The sequence below is a fragment of the Bombyx mori genome, chromosome 16, assembly GCF_030269925.1.
Source record: "Bombyx mori chromosome 16, ASM3026992v2".
NCBI classification, from domain to species: domain Eukaryota; kingdom Metazoa; phylum Arthropoda; class Insecta; order Lepidoptera; family Bombycidae; genus Bombyx; species Bombyx mori.
The window spans coordinates 2,072,660-2,091,987 of NC_085122.1; the positions used below are offsets into that span (position 1 = coordinate 2,072,660).

General features: G+C 38.6%; 1 protein-coding gene across 7 annotated transcripts in view; it reads right to left on the minus strand.

Annotated features, from left to right (window-relative positions):
- Positions 1-174: 174 nt before the first annotated feature.
- LOC101743989 (ataxin-2-like protein) overlaps positions 175-19,328 on the minus strand; it is a 47,229-nt gene continuing 28,075 nt past the window's right edge. For 3 of the 7 annotated variants that reach the window (XM_038016465.2, XM_038016466.2, XM_038016470.2), the window contains exons 10-20: positions 18,516-18,647; positions 17,890-18,102; positions 17,190-17,380; positions 15,977-16,082; positions 15,297-15,368; positions 14,411-14,488; positions 9,684-9,783; positions 8,091-8,224; positions 7,728-7,874; positions 7,330-7,461; positions 175-6,949 (exon numbers count right to left, since the gene is read on the minus strand). In XM_038016465.2, coding sequence (XP_037872393.1) covers positions 6,881-6,949; positions 7,330-7,461; positions 7,728-7,874; positions 8,091-8,224; positions 9,684-9,783; positions 14,411-14,488; positions 15,297-15,368; positions 15,977-16,082; positions 17,190-17,380; positions 17,890-18,102; positions 18,516-18,647 — 1,374 coding nt within the window. In that variant the 3' untranslated portion in view covers positions 175-6,880. Of the gene's footprint in view, positions 7,001-7,329; positions 7,462-7,727; positions 7,875-8,090; positions 8,225-9,683; positions 9,784-14,410; positions 14,489-15,296; positions 15,369-15,976; positions 16,083-17,189; positions 17,381-17,889; positions 18,103-18,515; positions 18,648-19,328 lie in introns of all 7 variants that reach the window. The other 4 variants (XM_062672907.1, XM_038016469.2, XM_038016468.2 and 1 more) reach the window with 3 other exon arrangements.

Genomic DNA, 19,328 nt, shown 5'->3' on the forward strand with positions numbered 1-19,328 from the left:
CCCCAAAACGTGGGAGCATTTACAAAATAACACAAAATAGTGTAGCGTAGTAGTGTGTGCATTGGATAATTCTCATTTGGGACAAAAAAAAATTATGATTGAAATGAATAGCTTGTGCGTTGGACTTTGTGGGTACCCTGAAAATTAAAAAAAAGGTCAAATAAAACGCTCAACTGTTGTGTTCAAAACACATTTTTTTTAAACTTTTTATTGAAAAATAACGACAGGTCTTAAATGTCGTTGCAACAAAACCGACCGAACCTCATTGGTGGACGTTACAGCGAACGCAATAGAAACCAAACATTCGTTGTCTTGTCGTGTCGTGACGTTGTCGTGAGCGCGTCGTGCCGCTGTCGCGCGAACCAATGAGAGGACGGTCCTTCGAAAAGTGCCAGAACAGTTTTATTTTTGGCACTTGCTGTAGTGGATCGCGTATGGCGCGACATTCACGAAAATAATAATGGATTTGTTTATAATTGTTTTTATATTTTAACGAAGATTGTTCTAACGTTCTGGATCCGGGATGAGCATTTATGTACATTCTTTATGATGTGTGCGATGACGTTGAGAGATAGCGTTCGGGCAGTCGAGTCATTTGCCTGATCCCTAAAATTTACTAAAAGTGATTTCCAGTGCATCTCAAAGCCGTCATAGTTCGACAAACTGAATTTAATACTTTCAGAATTTTAATGGATCAAAATTTTATAGAGTACGCAAGTTTTCTTTTTAAATATTGTTCAAGTAAATATATTCTAGAGATCAGACAATTAGTTCTTGTATTCAAAGCGACTTAAACTTTTGATATTTATGAAATAAACAATATGAGGGTTACTCTGATTGGGGAGCAAATTTCTTTAAATTTGAAATTTGTAGTTATTATTGCGTTAAAATTCGTTTACTCTCAATCTATATATATGTATAGATTGGCTTCTGTTTCAACTAAAGATAATATTTGCCATAGGACATGATTTAACCAAATTTCTTTTAACGTCTATCCCGACTCGTCCCAGTAAACGCGGATCGCACACAATCTACACAGCACGCGTTGGCGCGCACGCATTTAGGCTCATACATTTTTTTTTACAATAACAATAAAAAAAAATCCAATCTTACATAATACTCCGGCTTCATCCACACATTTTTTCCTTCAGTCTTTATTATATTACACAAAAAGGCGTCACGTTTTCATTAATATAATATAAAAAAAAAGGCGAACGAAAACAAATTCAATTTCGCTAACGTCCAAAGCGCGTGGACCAATGTGATTATTTGGCAAAAAAGAAAGGGAACGCCGGCCATAGTGACTTTGGTTGACTTCAGGCGGTTTAATAGATAGAGTAAGATAGACAAACATAATATTTATTAAAACATTTCTAATTTAAACTTTTGAAATCTATTATTATTTATTCCCAAAATTGCACAACTTTTTTCTCAAATCATTATGAAACCCAAAACTTCCTAAATAAATTCTTGTTTCTCAGTTAATAATAAGTATCATTGTTCACTTAAATTTATGCGTATTTTCAACCCACTGAGTTTCTCGCCGGATCTTCTTAGTGGGTTGCGATTCCGATCCGGTAGTAGATTCTGCGAAGCACTGCTCTTGCTAGGGCTAGCGTTAGGATACTCTCTCAGGTTGAGCCCGTGAGCCCCTTAAGCTACCAGTAAAAAGGTAGGGGGGAAAAAAGAAACATACTTTCCGGTTCTGGGTTCAGACAAGTTCATGATAAAATTGGATTTATAAAATAAAAAGCTAAATGTACATTGCGAGTTCGCCGAGCATGAAGTACATTAACCGCTCGAAGATTACAACGAGACTTTGTATATTCTGCAAAACGTTAATGCAAAACAAAACGCTCTTGTTAAAAAAAAAACAAAAAGCCAAACTGAAGAATTCATATTAATAAGAATGGCAACATAATAAAATTCATTGCATTTTTACCGCCTTTTTTCTATTTTTTTTTTTTTTAAACAATGTTGCCATACGTAAAACTCCCGAAAAAATTAAGAAAAATAATTCATTTTTTTTTGTTCTCTTTATAATAATGAAAACGCAACGCTTAGCACACGCGTCGATAACAATCGTTCATACACGCCCGACGTACGGGTAATAAGGCAATCTCTAGTTATCTAAGATTAAATGGTCGTTTCAACCATTAAAGCGACTCACATTTTTTTTTGTTAAATTTACGCACTGATTTTGGGTTTGAGTCACAATTGTTTTTTTTTTTTTTTAGTTATTCGAAAACTGAAATGCTCAACTTTTTTTTAAATTTAAGGCAAACAAATTTGAAATGCTTCCTCCCTAGACTCGACGGCTTAGAAACTTTCCTTTTTTATATATTATAAGCCTCGTACGTGCAAAAGTACAATAAATGCAAACCCAAAATCAATGTTCACAGTCATGTGCCACTTAAAACATCACCTTAGCATCATCAAGACATACAATTATGAGCTGCACACACATACAGAGATCTCGGTGCAAGCCCGCCCCGTTCAAACACATATTACAAATAGCGTAACAGGAAAACAGCCGTGTTCGTCAAGACAGACGTCACGCGACAGCGGATACTTGCAAATCCCACACGGGCTCGCCTAGGAAAGCCGGCCGATTACGAACCTTATCGCCGGTTCGATTAAGACCGTTATTCGCGTAGTCTCAACAAGGCACCGATATACCTTATCTTCGTATAGGAGCTGACCAATCAGGGCGCGGCAAGGTGCGCGCTTGATCGAAATCCGTACTAAATGCTATAGCAATGTGCGTAAGCCACAGTTCTAGCTAGTACCCAGTGGCGCCCCCCGGCGGCAAGGCGCGCGCGGACGCACTGGAATTACGTAAGACCACAACCTGCATACGGAAAACTTCTAAGGAGCAAAGTTCCCGTACGTTTTTCGTTGAAAATCGAGGACAAACTCAAGTTACATAATAAGACGACGCAACAGTCGCCTCAGATGGCGCCACACTCGAAATTAAAAACAACTAGTGTTGTGACACTTCGAAAAATAATTACATCGTTACAAAAAAAAATATACACTTTCATACGTAAAATGCGCACAACAAACAACACACGCTCATCACGTTTTACATATACACATATCTGACAGAGTACCAACAAACGAATACGCGGACGCAACAATAAAATTTTTATTACAACAAAAAAAAAAGAAAAAAAAAAGATAAACATATACATATATAGAAGAACGTTATTTTAATTGTATTCGAGGCCCGGCGCCATGTTCTCGGGTGAGAAAGATCTAGAACTATCGCTTCGAACATGGCGCGGGTCTGGTAGGCCCTCTCCGAACAATTTAATCATTTTTTTTTTTGTGATTTTTTCTATGATAATTTTTTTTTGTATAATTTGAAAAATCTTTTTACATCACAAATATTTATATAGTATTTATAGAAGCCGTTTTTTTTATGCGTGCGGGAGGACGCAAACTCTCTCCCCCATCATCATCCCCTATATTTACATATGTACAAACGTTTTTTTAATCCGATATTATAGCGATTTATACACGGGAATTCATCCAGTTGAAATTATCGATAAGTTACAATAACAACTAGTTACCCTAAGTGAATCGCGTCTGCGGTTTCTACGATTCGTCTAAAATCATTTATTTATTATACATATATTAACATTTGACAATGTCATATTGAACTAAGCATAGCGCTCAAGTAACTCAACGCACTAGCGTCGACATTCGATATCATCGTACGAGTGCATCACTATTCACGAGCGCGTGCCACAAACGATTCATGTGTGTTATCAATGTGAATACCAACGTCCACATTTGGCGCTACCCAGGGAGCACCGCGCGGAGGTCATGGACTAAGCTCCCCTTGATGCCGTCATCACAAATCATCACACCACCGGTATCGATAAAAGCTCGGGCTGCGTTTATCGACAACGACCTTTCACATCACTACAACGAAGGGAATAAGAGAAGTCTTTTATCGTGCATTCGTTACGTAGACGGCGCACGTCAGAGTGACTGTCCGAGTCACAGATGACGATCGCGAGAATCTTATCGTATCTCTAAGCCTACGTTTTTTATTGTCACGCCAACTTTCAACAGTCGCCGGGTACATTTACATACATAATATAATATAAAACCTTTAACATCGCTACCTTTTTTAATATAGTTTGGAATACATAATATAAATGTTATCAATTCGTTCATAGAGATATTTATACGATTTATTTTATTTACTTTAATTTGCATCTATTATATTATATTATATTACATTAGTGAAGATGATCACGGACAGAAATCGAACACGCGGTCCGCCCTCCGCTTGCACACCGCAACCCGTTACTATTATATTAATTTATATGTATACAGTATATATATGTAGTTATAATTTACAGACCCTATTTTATAAATCGTCCAAAAAAAAAACATTGTATATATTTGCCCGACTAGTGTCGCAATAAACGCCTGCCAATTAATCGACAAATTAACGTTAATGTATGCATAATATATTAATTATTACAGTACAAATTTTTTTATAGGATAACCTAATGCGGAATGTAGCCAAGCTTTCGTGGATGAACGAAATCAAGATGCAAGCAATAAAAACACGTAACAACAACAAATATATGAGAGATATTTTTTTAAAACTGTCGTAGCGTACAAAAGAGTGAAACTTGGGTCTGTGACCGTAGACTCTCCAACGTGCTATGGAAACGCGTTTGCTGTCACAAGTCTGTTTGGATAGAACCAGGAATGATATACGCCAAAGAAACAGGGTCAGTAACTTAGTACCGGATCAACAAATAAAAAACCGGTTAATCGAAATGGCAATTGACCAGCAATGTCTATCGTAAAGTGATTGAGGCGGGAGAGTTCTAAAATACCTGTTGGGAGGGAGTGAATGCGAAAGACAACGCGGCCCAATAAACAGGGCGCATTTTGGGAGAGGCACAGACTGAATGTTGAATATGACTGGTGGTTAGACTTCTTGTGAGTCCGCACGGGCATGTACCACCACCGTGCCTATTTCGGCCGTGAAGCAGTAATGCGTTTCGGTTTGAAGGGTGTGGCAGCCGTTGTAACTATACTGAGACCTTAGAACTTATATCTCAAGGTGGGTGGCGCATTTGCGTTGTGGATGTCTATGGGCTCCAGTAACCACTTAACACCAGGTGGGCTGTGAGCTCGTTCACCTATCTAAGCAATAAATAAAAAAATAATGGCGGCGTTTAATAACTATATTATATTGCTCACAGCACGCACGTTAGAATATGCGTTGAGTGCGCATTTCATTCGTGACAAAGGCATCTGCCCACTGCTCTAAACAAACACTCTATGAAGCAATAAGAGACGCATACCAATAAAATTATACATACACTTTGCACCAAAATATATTATGCATACACAACCGAGCAGAATCGAGGAATAGTTTTATAGTCCACGCGACAATATCTCTATCCTTCTAAGCACGTCCAAGCAGAATTAGAGCGCGGTAATCAATATAGAAAAAAAAAAATTCGTTGACGTATATAAGTCGCGTTACTGCCCGCGATGACGTCACAAGGCAGCGAACACCCCCCCAACCCTCCTCGAGCACTGCTGCCCGCCACGAGACGTTACAACACAGTAAATGCATTACATGAAACTTCGATTCAAACTATTTAACCGTAATTGACCCAAAATTAGCATCGTTCATCGCGGAGTGTATCAACTATTAAAAACTTCTTTTTTTTTTCTTTCAAATAAATAAAACTCTAAAATCGCAACGACGAAGCAGCGATGAAGAGTTACAAAAAAAAAAACATTAACACGTACACTAGAAATTGTGAAAATCATGAAAAATAAACTCTCAATTATTGTCAATGTCCATGTCACATTGACAGCAACGCATCAAGCATCTAGGAATCCCATCAATATATCGCGACAAACGTTATCTAAACACAACAAAACTATCTTCCGCGACTTCCCGTTAAATATAAGGCAACTTTTCCAATAAATATTTTTCATCAATTGTTTCTTCGTTCAACAATTCACACAATTTCAATGCGAGTGCAATTAAAATTTAGTAATTTATATAATACATAGGAATTCTTAACAACAACACACATAGTCACATCACATTCCCAAATCCGATGCTACGCTTATACAGGATTTAAAAAAAAAACAATCATACACATTACTCATTTACAATAATTACATTAATACCCCACTTTGCCCCCGCCTTTATACTAAGTTTTTTTTTCACATCTGACAACACTCGACTACGTTAGTGTTGCCAACACAATAGAATCGTATTAGTAAGATCACACAATGCACTGACGTTCATTGGTGTTCAGTATCCGAAATATTTTCGATTATTTTTCTATTAAAATTTTAAAGGTCTCTAATTCATCAGCGGAATGAAAGTCTAATGTTCGGAAACGTACAAAAACGTTCGATTACGATTTGTTTTTTTATCATAATCACATTTTTTCACAGTCATGGCTAATAATAGTCGTTTTTCAGAACTGTCTTCATTTAACTATCAAGTTTTTTGTATCCTTCGAGCACAGTGTTGTTGCTATAATTTGTTCATTCGTCCGAAAACACTGAAGTGTTCATTTCTTCATTTTCGTTTTGTTCATGCTCACGGTAAGTCTGTGCGTGTTTCTCCAAGTAACATCATCAAGAAACTCACTTTTCAAAAACTCACAGCTGAATTTGAATCTGTACCAAATTGGACCGAACACTTGTATAGTAGTTCTGAGGCGGTTCACTTGTCGTTCACCAACTTCACTGATCTGGCGAAGCGCAGTATGATGACGTCAAAGAATCGTTCCATGTAGTCTATGGTGTAGGTGGCGGTGACGTCACCCCTGGGCGCGGTGTACAGCAGGGGCAGGGCCGAGGTGCGGCGGGGTTACGGGTGCGAGGGGGGGTGCAGGGCGGGGGTCGTCGACCCGGCGGGGTGGGGCGGCAGCAACACCCCCTGTAACCGACATCGACTCCTTAGGTGTCATCTTCAACGCCTATCAGTCCACTGCGCAACATACATATCTCTCACTAATTTCAGTTAACCTTTTGCACTCCGCGGTCGTCGACAACGCGGCTTTCCAAAATATGCAAGTTTAAATGACGTCACATTTCTCATTTACTTTTATCACGTTTACTGTTAAAAATACGGCCAAGGAATAATGACTTTTGGGGACATTGTAGATATAGTACTCGAATCAATAAGTTGGGAGTGCAAAACGTTAAATGTATGTTTTTTATAGTTGAGAGAACTAATTATTAACATTAAACTCTTGGAGAACGCGATTATTATTACAACGAAGATTTTGAAAATGATTATCAAAATTGAGTTGTCACCTGTAGAGCGTGAGGGTGTGGCTGCGGTGGCGAGGCGGTGGGCGGCGCGTGGTTGAGATACGTCAGATGGGGGTGGTGGTGGTGGTGATGGTGGGACGTACTGCCGCCAGGACCCATCACCGGGCACAGCACCTGTCACCACAGTCATCACATTTAATAAAACTATTCAACGAAAATTTACGTAGCTACTCAGTTCTTAAAAACAAACTGAAATTAGACACATCCAGGTGGTTAGTAAAAATCGAAATATTTAACAAAGATTTATTGACGATCTAAAAATTTACGCTGCCATATTCTAAGCATTTGAGGATAGTAAGAGAGGCAGTAATGATTTCAAAACCAAAGTCTGACAAGTCCCAACAAATAAGAGTGTCTCGACGTCGTGTGGTACGGCTTACCGGAAACTGTTGCTGGTAGTGGTGGTGGGGATGCGGGTGCGGCGTGTGCGCGGGCGAGGGGGGTGGGTACAGCGCGGGGGAGGCCGCGGCGGGGGGAGGCGCGCTCGTGTAGCCCGCGCCCTCTCCGCCGCCGGGATACAGCCGGACCTGGACGAACGCATCAATGTATAGCAAATTTGATTGCACGAGCCAACGACCCCCTAGAGTTATTGGTTTTATTCTTAACCTGACAGATCCATGCGCTCCAGCGAATTTAACACCGGCTCTAGGCTAGCCAATCACGGGATATTTGACCTTCTTGCGTGATGGTCCTAGGCCTAAGTTTGCACGCATTATGTGAGGTACGAGTAAGGCAAGACTCACCATGTGCTGGTAGGAGATGGCCGGCTGCGGATGCGGCGGCGGGTGCGGGTACGGCATGAAGGGCTGCATGGGCGCCGGGGTCAGCAGGGGCTGGCCGGTGGCCGCTGCGACCTGCATGCCGGAGCCGACGCCCACTGGACCAGAACAATATTCATTAATTGAAGACATGAATGGATGAAGGGGTTAAGTACCAAGGTGTTATGTGCTTATACATCATTTTAGACCTTAACACTCCGGGTTTAAAAGCTATTTTTAGAAATTGCATGTCATGAAGGAGTTTTGTCCGAAGAGAAACTACAAGTAAAAGTGCAAACGTTTGTTGCCCGTTTTCTCAAAATTAACAAATTGTATCATCATGTCCCCTTCATCCACTCATGTCTTCATTTATCTACAATGGTCACAACAAATTTCCTGAGATAGATACCATACTGTTACGGAAAGGGAGAAGCAATAAAATTTGCCCCATTTTTTAAGCTTTCGGTTGAGTTTTTGTATCATTTCAAATATATGACTATCAACATCCCATAGTAACGGTAAAATAATAATTCAATCTAATCTTATATAATTAAATAAGTAATCCTTATATTAATATCGTTCATCTCGGAAATGAGTCATAACAATTTCGATCAAGTTTTGGTATTTAGATAAGGTTTGATTATTTCAGTTTGTTACAATTAATATCAAAATAATATAATAGTAATATGATGGAGATGGGAAATGCTCAGTCGACCAGGTATTTCAATAATTGACTGACTCCGTGGTGCTGTAATTAGCGCCCCTAACTGTTGCTCTGAGGGTCCAGAGTTCGATTCCCACATTGGGCAAACATTGTGTGATGAAGAGGTTTGTTTGCTCTTTGTCTGGGTGTTTGTTTGTTATCTATGTATGTATATATTTAAAGGTATCTAAGAATGTATGTCAATCTCTGGTATCCATAACACAAGTAATCCTAAAAATATTGCAAAACAAAAATTAAGCGCTGAGAATCTTCTTGCATTAAAGTTCTGTTTCCCTGTTGTACCTGACCTCAAATAATCATTTGGACGCATGAAGTATTTTTAATTGCCTATACGATTTTATGATGATTTAACATTTAACGCGTAACACATGTAACACACATGTAATTAATTACAAATCGACTTTCGAATCACAACGATGCCAAAGTTTTCATTTCAAAACCTAAGTGGAATGTCTCATCATTCTCCTGGCCTTCTCCCAGTCACCTGGAGTCGGTGCAACATGTTTTATCCTTCCATACACCTCTATCATATAACATTTCTTCATTCACTCCCCTCTTACAGATATCGTCTTTCACACAATCCATCCATTTTTTCTTAGGTCTACCTCTTCCTATATAGCCTTCCACATTCATAGTTAACACTCTCTTAGCAACCTCATTGTCATTTCGTCTCATCACATGTCCATACCATCCTAAGCGCGCACTTTTCAACTCCTCTGTCACAGGTGCCACTTTCAGACTTCCTCTGACATATTCGTTCCGTATTCTATCCATCCTCGTTACTCTACACATCCATCGCAACATTCGCATCTCTACTGTATGTAAGTGGAATGTCACACGAATGGGATACTCACTCTTTCTGAAGTTCCTCTGCTGCTGTGTAGGTATGGGCGCGTGCTGGCCGGCGCCGGCTGCCACCCCGGCCCCGCCTCCCATTGCCGCTCCATACGCCAGCTAAAAAACAACAACCACATTCTCTTTAATAGCCCTCGACTAAATAAAAACTAAAACCGATTTATCAAACAACTATTATGTTCATCGGCTGCTATGGTGCTTTAGAAAATGTATCAAGTTATACAACATAGTTACAATTATTAGGGTTGTCACATATTGTTTAGTTGATTAATGGTATTTGGCAAACTAGGCATGAAACAGGTTAAAACATATTGCGCGATGTGCATAGCAAATTCCTCAAAAGGGTTCGGATTTAAATGTCTGATTTGTTGTATAAAAGTATCGTTTAAAATATAATTAAGTCGAAAATTCCGCAAGGTCAAGATTTCATAACAGAGCAGAGGTAACACAATTCACATAACGATAACGTATTCGAGAGCACGTTATGAGCAAATACTAAATTGATGCAATTTTAATGTCAATTAACTATCTGATAACCGCTGAACTTTCATGTACTGGAAAACATAAGCATTCTGTTAAAGATTGTACAAATTGTTGTTTTACAAATAATTTGATGGAGGAATATTACGGAAACTAATAAGGGGCGTTTCTGAATGAAAACCACTTATGTTAAAAGGTGGCCGTGAAATTAGGACGCGACAATGAAATAATGGACAAAAATAAGGATTCAATTGTTTTATTTTTGATAAGATAAACGTTGAATTAGAACGGGCTATGTTAGGCATTTCTTTACGAAATAAGGTGCGCAATACCGAAATCCGCAGAAGATCTGGTTTGTTGGAGATTTCTCGGAGAAAGTTGAAGTGGACCCGTTACATATGCCGTCACACTGAGAATCGGTGGAGCAAAGAAGTAGTGGAATGGACACGTCGTACTGGACGTCGTAACGTGGGCAGACAAATAGATGGACCGATGACCTGGTCAATATAGCTAGTAGGGACTGGATGCGAAAGGCAAGAAACCGAAGGAAATGGAGTGCATGTGAAGAAACCTACACTCAGCATTAGATGAACACGAGTTGAAGAAGAAGAACAATGTCAAAATAAGAACATAAACATCTGTTTGTTCGTGCATTAAGCATCCACAATTCGTAGTGTAATATAGCATAATACCATCAACGTACAAAGGAAGGGGATATCATCGATGTACGCCACGAAGAAAGTACGCGTTCTGGTTTGAGGAGTGAGACATGTAGACTTCGATCTTGCCTATAAGATCGGCAGCTGTGTCTAAGCCGTCAAAATATCCACGTACCAGAGTGACGGATTTACGCCGAGGCCCGTGAGGCCCAGACTTAGGGTGGCATGAACTTGAGAGGCGGCAAAATTTTTGAAAAGCAAAAATTTCAGAGACAAAGGTCAGTAAACCTCTTCTTCATTTTCTTTGAAAATTAGTTCAGATAAAATGCCGCGCGATATTCAGGGCCTAAATCCATCATTGTCGGCACATCGAGAGCCATATAAACAATTGTTTACTTATAGACAGTGAGAGCGCCAAGCGTGACCAGATTTCACTTTAGTTTAATTAACATCGAAAAAAGTAGGTGTCATCAACAAACACTGTATTTTAATTAAATATTTATTTATTTATCGATCGCACTATCGGGTTATAATTAAATGCGATAACTCAACTCTGTCATATGCGAAGTCAGTCTTAATCTAACACGCGATAAGTGAAAATGTGGCATTTTTCTTTAATATTCCTCCCTGTACTATTTTTTTATTATAAGCTGACATTAAATAAGTTTTACTCAAAGGCTATCCTAACCGGGAAGGTCATTATAATAACAGGAACTAATCGAGTCAGTTACGAGACGGCTTTGGATCTGGCAAAGAGGGGCGCCAGAGTTATTTTAACGTCAAGCGACAAAGATAAAGGGGCTAAATTATTAAAAAAAATCATTAGAAAATCAAAGAATCAAAACGTAAGCTTTGAGTACACAAATTTCAACAGCTTAACATCAGTGAGGAAGTTCGTCGAAGGATTCAGAAACACACAACTAAAATTAGATGTTCTTGTGTTAAATAATGAAGTAAACGCGAGTGACAAAGACGTTGGAATATCACCACACGTCTCAAACTACTATGGACAATTTTTACTGACAATCTTATTGGTGCCGACATTAAAGAAGTCAGCACCGAGCCGGGTTATAGTGACGACTTCTTGTCTACAGAAATTTGGGAAAATAAATAATTTAAACGCCAAAGGATTTCAAAGTTATTTCAATTCAAAATTATGTTACGGTTTATTCAGTAGTGAACTATCGCAGAGGTTGGACAGCTACGGAGTGTCAGTGAGGAGCGCTGCTATAGGAATGCTTTATGAAATCCTCAAAGGGACAATCTTTGAAAAGATTTTCTCAATGTACACTTCACAAAATGTAATTCACTTGGCTGTCAGTGATGAGGAATTTGAGGATGACTTTGAAAACATAGATAAGAGAGACATTATAGGAAATTCAGCTGAAAAATTATGGACAATGTCCGAAGAGTGGGTAAATTTGGAATCGAGTGAAAAAATTTAGTGATGCGATTGAATTAACATTAGACAATAAATATTTAATTTGATTATTAATATAATTTAATCAGAATTCATATTATTGTTTCTTAATACACTTGCACAAGTAATAATGGGAAAGTGTTAATTTATTCCTCAATTATATTGTTTTAGTAAATACCTATTTACAAAATATTAGTTTTAAAGAAAATAAAATAAAATCACTCAAACGTAACAAAGTTAGTGACAAAAGGCAAACATGAAAAAATGTTACTCATTTAGTTTGGTTAATGTTTTCTTTATCTTCACTCTCTGTCTAACTTAATTTCTAGTTATAGTGAGTTTGGTGTTGATAAGTCATATCATTGCCTGGCTTCAGTGTTACACATTTTAAATTAACTTTGTCCAGTAGTTAGACTTCGTGTTTTTAACACGTTGAACGCTTTTAGTCCCACCGGTGGGCCTAGCATACTACTTAATATACCATTCGGGCCAAGCCAAAATCAAGGAATCAGTCATTTTTATCAAATTGAGATTTTCCTTCAAAAATTTATAAAATACGATTATTTGCCAAAAATTAGTTAGTTTTACCGTCTAGTTTAGTTACTTTAAAAGGCTCACGGGTGACCCTCATTGCACGAACGGTTCAGTAAGATTAGGCTCACCGGTGAGCACCGTGACCTAAATGAAAATACTCGATGTTTCATTAGGCATTCAACGTGTTAATTATTACTTATTGCTTTAGTTAGTTGTGCATACCTGAGTTTACTTATGTATGTATATGTATATTGTAAATTTATTAGGGCAATTTAATCTACCGTTACATAAATTCAATGTGTCAAATATTAATTGCATCTTCAATGAAATCAATAATTAAAAATCCTGTTAATATAATTCAATAAAAATGGCTTCTATATGTAAATATATTGGACACTAATAAACTTACAGTGAAAAAAATAATTACATCGAACTAATTACGTAAAATCTAATAGAAAGGGAGATTAATAGACGATAAATAATGAGCAGCTTCTGTGTGCTTAGAACGAGATTTTTAACTTTCTCGATAGCGTAAAAGTTAACTCAAATCGCGTACGCAGTACTCAAATGTACGCAGTTGGAACAGCGCCCCTAACGGCAAAGGTAGGCAAACGATTCAACTCCGTACAGATTATTTTTTTCGGGCCGGGGCCGAACCTCCTACGAGGTCCCCGCGCGTAGGGGGCGCGCGGGGTATGTGAGACTCAACGATCTGCAGGTGTTGAGAGCAGATCGCGGGCCCAAGGAGGCTTTACGGAGTTGAGTTAACTTTTACGCTATCGAGAACGTTAAAAAACTTGCTCTAAGCACACAGAATGAACCCATAACTCAGGTACAAAAAGCACATCCATACGACGTGTATCATAACGCCAGTTTTCGTGTTTGGGTTGAGCAGAACAATGTTACGAACGAAGCGCACTATTAACGTTATTATTATTATTATTATTGGATCACTTCACTCGGGACAACACGCTGTTCGGGTTTAAGACACGGAATATTTACTAGCGGCACATGTATTGGCGCCGACATACAAAAGTTCGATTGAAACTATAAGCCTTTTAAAACAATATGCGAATTGTCAACAACTTGTTTGTTTTTTTTGTTCAATGTCTGGGCGATCTGTGAGCTTAGTGCGAGTTTTTTAACGTTCTCGATAGCGTGAAAGTTAATTCAAATTTGTATGGATTTGAAACAGCGCCCCTAGCGGCAAACGTTAGTAAGCTAGCTCTCAGTAGCTTTTACGCTAGAACGTTAAAAAACTCGCACTATGTGTTTAGTGCGAGTTTAACGTTCTCGATAGCGTAAAAGTTAACTCAAAGTTGTACGCAATTGGAACAGCGCCCCTAGCGGCAAACGTAGGCAAACATTCCAACTCCATACAAATTGAAGTTAACTTTTACGTTATCGAGAACGTTAAAAAACTCGCACTAATCACACCGGTGCGTAAGGTGAATACTACTTAATTTACTTTGTTAGAGAATCTAATTTACAAATTTTAGATCACCAATACGAAATTTAAATTCATTAATATTTGAATGTTGTCATCGAACTAGGCAGGTGTATATAGTTGATATAATTATTCTGTTATCGGTTTATACAAGCAATATTCCGTGCGGTAAGCCCGTCATCTCACCGCGTCGGGGCGGTCGCGCTTGTCCGGCACCACGAATATGGGCGGCCCGTACTGACGGCAATCGCAGCTCAGCTCCATCTGTCGCACCCCAAACACAACGTAAAATGGGGGGAAATCGGGACTTTTTTCCCCCAAACACACCGTAAAATGGGGGGAAATCGGGACTGTTTTTAAATTCGACATTGATTTAAATCGTTTTTATAATAATAAAACGAATCATAATAGGTTCCGATAGTTTAAATTTTCATGTACAATGCTTTAAAAAATATGGTTTATTAAAGAATAATCATAAAACGTTACAAAAACTCACTTGTCCCTATTTGCCCAGGCGTTGGGTGAATCGGGTCGCGTAAGGGTACAATAGAGTTTTTCGGTAGGGCTGGCACTATTTAATTGTTAGGTAGGTAACCTAACTTTAGGTAATTAGCGTTTGAATATCTTTAATGAGTTACAAAACTTTGATGACTAAATTAAACTATTTAATATTCTTAAACACTAAATAAAAGTAATTTTCAGTTCAACAAAGTTAAATCTAACGCGTCCGCGACGGGTCGATGACCGTTGAAGTCGATTCGATATCTCACATCCGTCTCGGCTCCGAAAACGAATCCTTCGCGACGTGCGTTTACTCACGTGACCCTTCAACTCGTCACGGCGCGATATTGTCTAATGCAGAGACAAACTTGTCGTTTATTCAATTTACTACATTTTAATGTTTTTACAATTTTAAACGCCTTGTACTGTAGAAATGAGAGTTTCAGGGTTTATAAAACCACTGTATTGTATTTTAATTTTAAATAATTACATAAATGTAATATACTGACTACCCACATTCTACACTATTAGTGTACTCTTTTAAAATGATTGTTTATAGTGTGGAACTTACCGCTGGGTGCGGGTGCGGAAGGTATGTGGGAGGCTGCTGGGTGGCCACCATCGCGTAGGGCACGGCTGCAACCTGTCGTCATAATAAAATACATTTTATTTTTTATTTTCTTTTATTGCCCTAGTAGGCAGACGAGCATACGTCCCCCACCTGATTGGTGGTGAGTGATTACCGTCGCCCATTTAATTCAGCAATGCCAGGGGCAGTCAAGCCGCTGCCTACCGCTTTGTAGTAGAGTCACAGATGAGTTTGTATTAAAAACTAAATTCACTTAATTTTCACAAACAATTTAGATATGTTGGCCAACATCACCAATTGTATAGTAGAATAATATCAGTGTTAGAGACATCAAATAGAATATTTATGATTTCAAACTATAATTCCTTAAAACGTCTTTTAATAATAGACCGAAAATTAATATTAGTCTAAGAGGTCGCAGGTCAAGGTATAAGACATATTATGTGACAATGACGAGGTACATTATTTTCTTCTTGAAGAAGAACGAACGTGAGCTCTTGTCGGTACGAATCATATGATATGTTTATGACTCTCACTTTTACACAGTGGCATTATTTTTCTAATGCAAGCCACTGTCTCAGAACCCTGGGAAATTTCTTAAATATTTTGAAGTCTGACCCTGTCTTGGCGGATCACTGAGGACCTAACTCATAAGTACGTACCATGTGCGGGGGTCCGGGGTGTGCGGCGGGCACGTAGCCCAGCCCGGGGCCCATCACGCTCACTCCGGACAGCCCCACGCCCGACGGCGTGCCCGGCGTGTGTGGCCTGGATAATAACAATTTCAATTATACAACACAGTACATCATAGCACACAATACATCATATTGTGACAACTCATTGTTACATACTCATGTTAACATTTAGTTTGCATATTTTAGAAGCTGTATAAATGTAAATAGATTTTTACTGTAAATATTCAAAAGGATTTTATTCTAAACGCATACTGATGTTAGGAATTAGCATTCAGAGCCTTAGGTACTGTCCCTGGTCAGTGTGGCACCCAAGTTTTATCTAACAACTAATAAATATATTTGTAACTTTAAAATTAGACAGAAAACTGGGTATTACTCCATAACTATTGTGCTTAATTATTGCACGTGCTGTTTCAGTACATTTTATGTCAAGGTACAGTTATGACCTCCTCATGTTCTGCCCTCACTATGTTTTCTCAGTTTACTGCCTAAACTAATTTCGTCACTGATTCTTAATCAATCTTGTCATTCAAGGCTAATAATTTCCAACAAAGATTAATGCAGTCGGTCATAATTTGTAAAACTAGCCAAATTCTATGTTAGATATACAATAAGCCGAGGTAGAGGACACTTAGAAGAACATGCGATGATTTAATTTTTTTAAAGTAGAATTATTTAAACTATTCAATCAATTTACGTGTTGTATTGCTATTTTTTTTAGTTCATCTACTTGTATAAATTCACATTATAAATCTACTTTCCATAGATGCAATTTTAAGCATTCAGTGAGTGATTTTTTTATTTATACTATCTTAGATGAGCGCAAACTCACAGACCTCATCGTTAGTGTCGCCACCAAAATTAATAGGTGGGGTTAGTCTTAATTGTATTGTCATTGCCTTCCCTTCAAACCGATATCAATGACTCCTTCTTGACAGAAATGGCTGGGATGGTCATATCCACGCCTGCATGCTACAATACGCTCTATCCACCAGCACAAAACTGATTGTAGCAATAAAGTATCTTAATACATGCCAGAATGAGAATCAGTTTTATTGGAATCGAAAAATATCTCAGCCAAGTTATCATTAGATATACGGATAGTAAATACGCGAATATGAAATTAAATTTCTTGATTTCGTCACAAGTTGACCAAGGCGCGTCGCAAAGCATAGCTCACCGGCTAGGTGTGGGCGTGGTTGGAGACCTCGGCGTGAAAGTTTTAACTGCAGGGTTGAATTCCTTCGCGTTGGGGTTGAGGGTAGACTTCTTGAGGGTGAGAGCCACTCCGGGGGAGACAGCTGCCGGACTCTCTCGCTCTGAGCCACTCTCAGTCTGCTGCTGTTGCGTTTGTTGTTGTGTAGAGACAGACTGCGGAGGAAATTCCAGTTTATATACCGTTAATGTGTTAGCTGTTTTTTATATAAAATAAACCTGTAACAACAATGAGGATCAATCAATCTATACTAATAATATTATAAATCTGAAGAGTTTGTTTGTTTGAACGCGCTAATCTCAGGAACTACTGGTATGATTTGAAAAATTATTTCAGTGTTAGATAGCCCATTTATCGAGGAAGGCATAACATCACGGTAAGACCAATGCAAGCGGAGCACCAATAAAGAATGTCTCAAAATCGGGGTTTTAATCCCTTTTGAGAACTTCCACTGCGTGCGCTGCGGAAACGGTTAACACCTTCTACATAAATGAAGAGGCGGGTAAAATTTAGCGTTATGCCAAAGTAACTATTCCACGCGGACGGAGTCGCGGGCAAAAGCTAGTCTTTCAATAAAAATGTTCGTTAATATTGGGCCCAAAACATCATCGTTCATTTTGGTGTTTCTTGACGTATTTAGACTTAATCATTTGTATTATTGTACCTTATTATGATGTGCAGGAGGCGTCTGGTGGGGCGGAGGCCGCTTGTGGTGTTCGGGAGGAGCGCCGGACATCGCGGACACCTCCGGCGGCGAGCACGCGCGGTGGGACGCTTGCTGCACAACAACTTGCTGCACTTGTTGTTGTACTTGCTGTACTTGTTGTTGGACTTGCTGAACTTGTTGAACTTGCTGAACCTGTTGTACTTGTTGAACCTGATGATAAAAGATGATATTTACAAAATGAATAGGGTATTTTAATGCAGGCGTGTATTACCAGTATAAAAATGGTAATTCAATTAATAAAACTCAAAAGTGATCACTATACTTGAGACCTTAAAACTTATATCTCAAGGTGGGTGGCGCATTTATGTTGTAGATGTCTATGGGCTCCAGTAACCACTTAACACCAGGTGGGCTGTGAGCTCGTCCACCCGGCCCAGCAATAAACAAAAAATAAAAAAATGATTTCTTTGGATTCTTCATAGAAAACCTTTTGAAATTTAAATGTCTACTATATTGATATTAAAATGGATGACATTTCCGTAATCAACATCTCGAGAATTCATGTAAACAGCGATTATTTATTTGGATGTTTTTTTTTTAAATATACGCATGTGGAAACTCACCGCAGGTTGTGGGTTATGTTGCGGATGCGTGGCGGCCGAGAGGGCGGTGGGGAGGGCGGCGGGGAGGGCGGGCTGCGCGGGGGGAGCGGGGGAAGACACCAACTTGAATTCTTGACCAAACTTACGAAGTTCCTGTAGTAATATACAAACATTGAAATTAGATTGCAGAGTCAACGGTTAGCGTCGATCCTGCTTTCGTATTTTGTTTACGAGATTGATATTTGACCTTGAAACTAAATACATTTAATATCGGTACTTGGCAGAACGTTTCTGATGTGAACGCAAAATAAGAAAGCACTCAAATAAATTTGCTAAATCTAACAATAGCCTAAATATGACCATGTATCTTGGTATAACATTCATCGTGACTTGCGTCCTACCTGCACTGACTTCCTACTAGCAGCAGCTTACATTACATTAATCAATTTGATGTAACGGCGAAAATTTTACAGAATCAATTGTTCCTTATGTGCACTGGTTTAATTACTGTATAATGTCAATGAGTATGTATGTATGTTCAATTCATTTACCAAATGCATCTATCACACTTTTCTTTGTATCACTTTTGTTTTAGCGGCAAACAATGCTTGAAGTCCGTCAATGTATTAACAAAATACAAATAAATAGATATTTCTAGGGGAGAGATTCTATTATTTATTTTGTGTCTAAATTGAATGGTGTTATTTTTTTGCTTATATTACTTCATCGTGAAGTCGTAGTTTATAAGTAAATTCAACACGACCGCGGTGCTGCGAGCGCGTCGCCGGCAGCCGTAATCGATTTAAGAATTAAATAAATATTTTATTAAATTCC